The sequence below is a fragment of the Cryptomeria japonica genome, chromosome 1 (genome assembly GCF_030272615.1).
Source record: "Cryptomeria japonica chromosome 1, Sugi_1.0, whole genome shotgun sequence".
Lineage (NCBI taxonomy): Eukaryota > Viridiplantae > Streptophyta > Pinopsida > Cupressales > Cupressaceae > Cryptomeria > Cryptomeria japonica.
In genome coordinates, this window is record NC_081405.1 from 654,345,452 (window position 1) to 654,353,309 (window position 7,858).

A 7,858-nucleotide genomic window follows, 5' to 3' on the forward strand; every position below is an offset into this window, starting at 1 on the left:
GAGCGATTATGAGATAGACTAAGGGTTAAGTTATCTTACAAGAGAGAAAATTATGCATTGGTGAAGAGGAAAGGAATTACCAGAACTTAGAAATTTTATGACACACCACTCCAAAGACGTATAAATCTAGAATGCAAAGTTCACCCTAAAATGTAGACAAAAATGATTAAGCATGGGGAGAAGGAAGGTATGGAATTTATTAGAGTGGCCCTCAAAAGTAAAATGCCTCATTATAAATTCAACAATTTTATCCTACACTTGCGAGAGATCTTCCCCATTGAAATCATTCTAGAGATGGTTCACCTTCTCACCCTTAGTAAAGAACCTTTCCTTTGCATCTATGTAATTTCCCTTAGTTTTATTGTCAATTTTGAGTGCTTAATTAGGGACACTAGTGGTAGTGAAAATAGTCTTGACAAAAACTTGAAAGAAGATACCACTAACAAGTGCCTTACCCACCTTATAGGACTTAGTAAACTTCACTAAAAGGGCCTGATCGTATTTGTTCATGACTTGATATATGAAGTAAAATTTCATTCAATTAAAATGTTCTAAACATCTTAGTTTCTCTTAATAATTTCACAATCCTTAGGTTCCACCTATAAATGTTCTCCACCATTTATAGACTAACCAACACTAGAGGCAGATTGCCTATATGTCATAAAGAAGATGCAAATCTAGAAACTTCTCTGAGAAGAAATGAGAAGCATTAAGAGATAACAAAATAAATAATGTACAAGTGTTAGGAAGGGAAAGGAGACTCTTTCCACAAGTTACCATAATTAGTGGTAGATGACAACCAAAGAGGTAAGAAAAAGTCAATTTGGCTAGATAGGTTATGAATTTTAGCCTCATTTTTTTATTTTAACCTTCACATGATCTAAGAGAAAGATCTCTTCATCCCAAATTTAATGATATTTTTCACTTGCATGACCATCCTAGCTGGCAATTTTGTCGCTTAGTTGCCTTACCTATACACATGATTAATCGTGTATCTTTGCTATGTTGTCAAATTATGGTGATAGTCACTGGTAATATCTAGAAATATCAATTAGGAAAATCTTTTCCTAATAACATATTAATGATATTAAAAGATTCTTCTTCAATGACAATCTTTGCTAGACTATTGTAATTATTAATTTGAATTCCATAGTATGTTGTTGCTACCTTAGCATACGTAGAAGTTTGAAAATCCAAAATCACAGGAGAAGGAAAAATAATCTTACCTTTACAATCCCTTATAACTCTACCCCTACCCACTTAACCTAGGTTACTAGAAAAAGATTTAAATCAAAATTCAACTTTAGCCAGTCATGGGCAAGTGGGCTCTAAATGGTAGATAGTCAACATAGAGCCTTGTGTGAATCCACTTTATGAAGAAGATCAAAGATACCCAAATCTGGACTATCTTGATTTTGAGATCTAAAGGAGTTTTTGAAGGCTTATTCAACTCAATTCATTTGATGTTCTCCTTAAAGCCATTGATAATGTATTTTTCTAGTACTTCCTACAGTCTTTCTTAATTTTTTAAAACCCTATCATTGTGTTCTTTCTAGACACCCCAACTAAGATGAAAGATTGTCATATGTTGTTTGTGATCCAAAGATATATTACATTTAGATCCATATCAGAAATAGTGCATTCCTCTTTCGTAGAGCTAAGTACCTTGTTTTCTATTTACATTTGCACATTTGTTACAAATAATTAAAATATCTAGCCCTCACATTAATTCATTAATCTAAATGAGTTTGTTATTGTTTTTATGAATCTTATTGAATTAACTTATGTTTTATTAAATGATAAATTATTTTCTGTAAAAAATTATGATTTTTTAAAATTGTTATTGAAGAGTTTTGTGTTAAGTCAACATTATTTTTGGGAGATGAGAATTGAAGTTTTAATTTATTTCACACTTTGATAAATGACATAATCAGTCTCGCCAATTATATTCAACCACATAGTTCACAACCCCTTTAATGACTTTATTATTTTACTGAAAATGGTAGGGCGACCTTCCGGGTCCCGACTTGCCTCTGCACAAAATAACGTTTGAGGCATTCTCTAGTTATATCGTTCTATTTTTGAAGCCGAAAATAGATTATCAGACAGCCTATTTATATGGTAGGAGAAATGTAACAAATTGTTTTCACTCGACTGTAAAGCTGTGCGATTTCAAACAAAAAAAAGGTGAATTGCATAGACTCAATAAATAATCACAACCCACTTTTAAGGTAATCTGCGGTCTTGAGTGACATCTAAGCTGTGTAATCAGACAAAAACTCAGCACAGACGGGACCATTATTAGCATAGCTTGCTCTCTTTAAAGACAGCCAAAGCAAACGTAGAAAGAATAATAAATTGATCTCAGCTAGAGAAACTGGGTATTACACCAAGCGAATCCAACACCCCTGGCTAGGAATACCTCCATTAACAACATAAAGCAGATAATACCCAGAAGGAGCAGCCACCGAGTTGGGTGGAGCCGTCAAGAACACAGAGTAAACTCCATTTTCTTTCGCAACCGGCGTGGCAGCGAGCGAGAGCATTCTCTGGCTCATGGACACACTGTGGGTATTGAAGGGAGGGGCGTAGACGTTAAAACGAAGGTCCTGGCTCAGAGTGCCACTGACTGTGAACTGAACTTGGAATGTCGATGCGTAGGGGATCGCTTCGAATTGTCCAACAAACTGAATACTGGGTCGAACCAGATCGTTTTGCTGGTTCAGATAGTAAGGACTGTACGCCTCCACCCGCAGCTCGGTTTTGGAAAATACGTCGTCGGCGAAGTTATAATAATCATTTGGGTTGCTTCCGGCCACGAGGATCCGTCCATCGGGAAGAAGATTTGCAGTAGAATGGTACATTCGAGGAATGCTTGAGGGATCCAGGACGGTAAATCTGTTACCCGCAGGCTGGGCCGGTCGGTAGAGCCACGGATTGAGCACGGGATTCCGCGCATCTTGCCACCCAGCGGATCCTATTTCGGCGCCGTTGATTAGGAGAATTTCGCCCGTGGGTAGGACGATCATGTCGGCCATCATTCTGGGCCCGGGCATGTCCTCCATCTGCCACACTGGGTTCTCAGAGGTGATCTCAATTCTCCCGCAGTTGTTCAGACCTTTGATGAATATCTTTTCCTTGTCCGCCTTGAAGAAGTTTCCCGGTGGTGTTCCTCCGCAGATCATAATCTCCACTCTTGCAAAATTGTTGGCGAAATCCAGCGGTAACATGACTGAAGAGCCCGTGCTTGGGTAGTTCCGTGCGCCCCCGCCAGGCATTTGGGGGAATGTTCTGAGCAGCTGGTTTGTCTTGTAGTCGATCAGAATGGAATCATTATTGCCGAAGATGAACAGATTGCCGTCGGAAGATAGATGGACAAACGGGTACAGATTGTTCTCCTCTTCGCCCTGAGTAATCGTCTGCCAGAGAAAATTCAGGTATTGAAAATCCTTGTCGCTTTTCTTGTGATAAAATTCGTAGCTATACGCCATGCGGCCTCCCACAATGACGATCCGATTGTCGGGCAAGATCTGGTTAGACGCATACCACCTAGTGAATATCAGCTTCTCAGTAGTAGATTCGACCCAGTCGCAGGTCTGGTCGGAGCATGGCTTAAAAATGCGTGTGATATTCCCACCGTCTCCAAAACCGCCGGTTTGGATGACAGTGCCGTCGCTGAGAACTGCACCCGAAGAGCACCATATGTCCGTGACCAGGTGCAGCGGTCTCACCGTATTGGTTGCAATGTCGTATTCCACCGAGTGCGACCAGCATTCAGAATCGAAAGGAAGAGGCCGGGGCGCGTTACTGCAGGCCGGGTCGGTTCGGGTGATATTGGACGGGCCCCGGCCTTGCCGGTCGTACATGAGAACTCTGTTAGTATGAAGCAGCACGGAATGCATTGAAGAAATTCCACCGTTTTCTAGCAAGAGTTGCCAACTCCCTTGAAGCTGCCCCTCAGTCTGCCCCCAACAGAATGCTACTATGACCAGCCAAGCTACGGCCCGGAGGACAGGTCTCTCTACCCACTTCATTTTTCACTGCCGTATGGAAAAAGTTTAAAGCTTGAAGTTTTCCCAAGGCCGAAGTTTCCACCGAATTTGATTGCACATTGTGAAGTCCAATTCTGGTTATATATCACAAAAGATCAATGGGACCCTCCTAAGAATAGACTTATGATCAATGGAAGTTTCGAAGTATTTGCTAATCTGGCTGTAACTACAAAGCTGTTGCATTATCGTTCATTATGATTAGAAGTACTTCCTTCCGGGTGTGAGACTGTCGTTGAATATGTTTAACCTGGAGCTGTTTGAATTGGTTTGGGTTATAACCATTAATAGGCTTAGAAATGTCTGAAATTTGTCGTTCTCTTTAATTGCTCTAGTGGTGGCTAACTTCCTACTTCCAATTATCTGGAATCTGGCCAAGGTAACTGTTATTTAGAGAGATGATCTGCTTACCGAATTTTAAGTGTTGCCCAAATTAGCCCCGAGCAGACAATATCATTCCGTTTCCTTTAACAGAGATATTTTGCTATTTGTTTTATAACATGATTGTGTTTCGCGATATATGCTCTACGTTCAATTTTATTGGGAAAAAAGGAACTGAACAATTAATGTTTCAATTGCAAAAACCGAACGGAGCTTGAATATACAAAGGTAATAGTTTTATCTCTTTAAGTACAGAGAGGTGGGGTGTTTGTTGGTGTTTAAAGTAATCACAAGATCGTATTTGATAAGTGGGAGATATTTTCCACAGCAAGTGCTATCAAGATTCAACTGTTTAGTTTGTGAGTCAAACTCATTGGCCCATGTTTCATGAGTAGTGATTCACAAGAACCCATCTCTCATGAGAATGAATGATCCACTTAGCAATCATTGCATCTAGGTGATGCTCACAGAGGTGAAGCATTGGGCCTTCCCGAGAGATCACCATCCTGGTACTGCTCCAACTTAATTGTGCTTAACCACAAAGTTTCCTCTAAGGTCAAAACCACTTAGCTTGCAACCCCATTTTCAAAACCTTCATCAAGTGTTGTGCCTTATGAACCATTCATTATAGAGCCCCTTTAGCTCATCAATTGATAAATAGGCTCGATATTTTCCATAGCAAGTCAAATTATGATATTGCTATGAGGATCCAATTGTGTAGTTTTCAAGTCAAACTCATTGACCCGTGTTTCACGAGTAGTGATTCACAAGAACCCATCTCTCATGAGAATAAATGGTCCACTTAGCACTCATTGCATCTAGGTGATGCTCACAAAGGTGAAGCATTGTGCCATCCAAGTAGGTCATCCATCCCGATACTACTCCAACTCAAGCGCACTTAATTACAAAGTTTCCTCCAAGGTTAATCCCACTTCGCTCGCAACCCCATTTGGCAAACCTTCAACAAGTGTTATGGCTTATGAACCATTCATTATATATCCCCTTTAGCCCTTCAATTGATAAGTAGGAAATATTTTCCACATCAAGTCAATTTATGATATTGCTATGAGGATTCAACTATGTAGTTTTTGAGTCAAACTCATTGACCCATGTTTCATGAGTAGTGGTTCACAAGATCTGATCTCTCATGAGAATGAATGGTCCACTTAGCACTCATTGCATATAGGTGATTCTCACAAAGGTGAAGCATTCGTCCTTCCCAGGAGGTCACCCATCCTAGTACTACTCCAACTCAATCATCATAGTTTCCTCCAAGGTTAAACCCACTTAGCTTGCAACCCCATTTGCAAAACCTTCAACAAGTGTTGTTCCTTATGAACCATTCATTATAGAGCCCCTTTAGCTCATCAATTGATAAGTAGGATATTTTTTCCCTAGCAAGTCAAATAAATTTATTGCTATTAGGATTCAATTGTGTAGTTTTTGAGTCAAACTCATTGACCTTGGAGGAAACTCTATGGTTAAGCGTGCTTGAGTTGGAGTAGTACCAAGATGGGTGACCTATCGAGAAGGCCCAATGCTTCACCTCTATGGGCATCACCTAGATGCAATGAGTGCTAAGTGGACCATTCATTCTCGTGAGAGATGGGTTCTTGTGAACCATTACTCATGAAACAGGGTTTAATGAGTTTGACATTAAAACTACACAGTTCAATCTTGATAGCAATATCATAAAGATCACACTTATCATTCTTATTTTTGCGTATAGTGTTATGAAATGGTTGATAGATATACATAGTTTAAAAAGTTTTATCAAATATATATAAGATAATATAATTTATAAATATTTATATTTATCAATCATTTAATAATATATATTAAAATATTTTTTAATTATAATTAAATGAAGTTTAGATCATATTAATATAATAAGATAAATAAATTTAAATGCTAAGACAATATTCATAAAAAGTCTTAAATGAATGTTTGTATAATATTTTTAAAGTATATATCAACAAAAAAATTTCAATAAATTTTACATATATTTGTTTAAAGGAAATTTATTTTTCTTAATGTTAGTTTACATCAGTTAATTAAATTTGCTCAATCCAATCATAAAGGAACTTAGATTAAAGTAAGTGTGATAGATATAATTAGATAAATTGTGAAAAGAAATATTAATTTGGAAAATTGAGTGTGAGGGAGTGAGATGTTTACTTCTCAAATCAAAGAGGGGATATGAATTCAAATGTATTGTGGAATTAATTTGCCTCAGTCTAGAAAATTGATGCCCTTAGAGTGTAGGCTATCCTAAAATTTTATGCAAACCTAGAAATCTATGTGGTTTAATTTCATACATTTCAATTAGTTTTGCATCCCATAGATGTGATCTATAGCTTGAGGGTTTGATCTAGAAAATTCGTAATTCTATTGTCTAGTTCACCAGATCCTTTACTTTGCACTAATTTTGAACTATTGAAGATTTTTAAACATATCATGGATAATTCACTATTTCACAAGATTCAAGTTCTCCTATGTCAACCCTCTTGATTTGATAAGATTTGTAGTCATGGAAATGATCAACGATAACTCTCTTTAGTCAATGCAAATGTCTTTGATGACTTTTTTGTAGACCTTTCAGTGCTCCAAACCAAAATATTACTATAATAAGTTATCTTTGAATTTGGATGATTTTAAGATGATTTTCAAATACTATAGGATATCCTAGGATGTCAATTAATATCCAAATGAATCCTTTTTAATACCAAGACATAATTAATTTCTACATAAACACATACCAAGTTTTCTCCTAATGACTATTAGAAAAAATAATCTAGCTAACCAAATTTAAATTTTAAAAAGATAAGTTTAGTATTATATCCACACTATATAGGATTAAACTTGTATTGTTGAATTGACCTAGGAGATATAATGGGAATTATATGGTTGAGGATAAATGAATGAGAACAAAGAATAATAAATGATAAGAATGTAGGGGAATAGATTAAATACAATAAGGATCGATGTATGCAAATTAATGTAGGAGGAAACAATTATGGTATGTATAGGAAAAATGAAGGAGCCAAACTTAGCACAATAGGGTTCCACATCTCACCATGCAATTGTATTAAGATAATATTTGTAAATAAATAAATAAAATTAATGTTAATTAAAATATATATGCAATTTGACCATTAAAAATATTTTATAACGTAATAGTTATAAGTACAAAATAATCATAGCATAAATTTTTAACTCAATTGTTTGTTGATGACTTCCTACTCTCTCCCAATTTTAAACATATGAGTATAGAATATTTGTGTATTTCTATAGACAACACTAAGACATAAAGGCCTCAGCTTGTAGGAAATTCTTGTCAAGGATGATGAATATGTTAAAACAAAGGAATTCATAGATTTTGTTGTTAGAACAAGACAAGATACATGCCAAAGGAAAGTTGCAAAGGG

General features: G+C 36.7%; 1 protein-coding gene across 1 annotated transcript; it reads right to left on the reverse strand.

The window, feature by feature from the left end:
* Positions 1-2,384: 2,384 nt before the first annotated feature.
* On the reverse strand, positions 2,385-4,034 carry LOC131050441 (aldehyde oxidase GLOX-like). The gene has a single exon (XM_057984613.2). The coding sequence runs from the start codon at positions 4,032-4,034 to the stop codon at positions 2,385-2,387; it is 1,650 nt and encodes a 549-aa protein (XP_057840596.2).
* Between the last annotated feature and the right edge of the window lie 3,824 nt (positions 4,035-7,858).

Coding starts and splice junctions, on each gene's coding strand:
- LOC131050441 (XM_057984613.2), bottom strand. CDS start 4,034: ATGAAGTGGGTAGAGAGACCTGTCCTCCGGGCCGTAGCTTGGCTGGTC.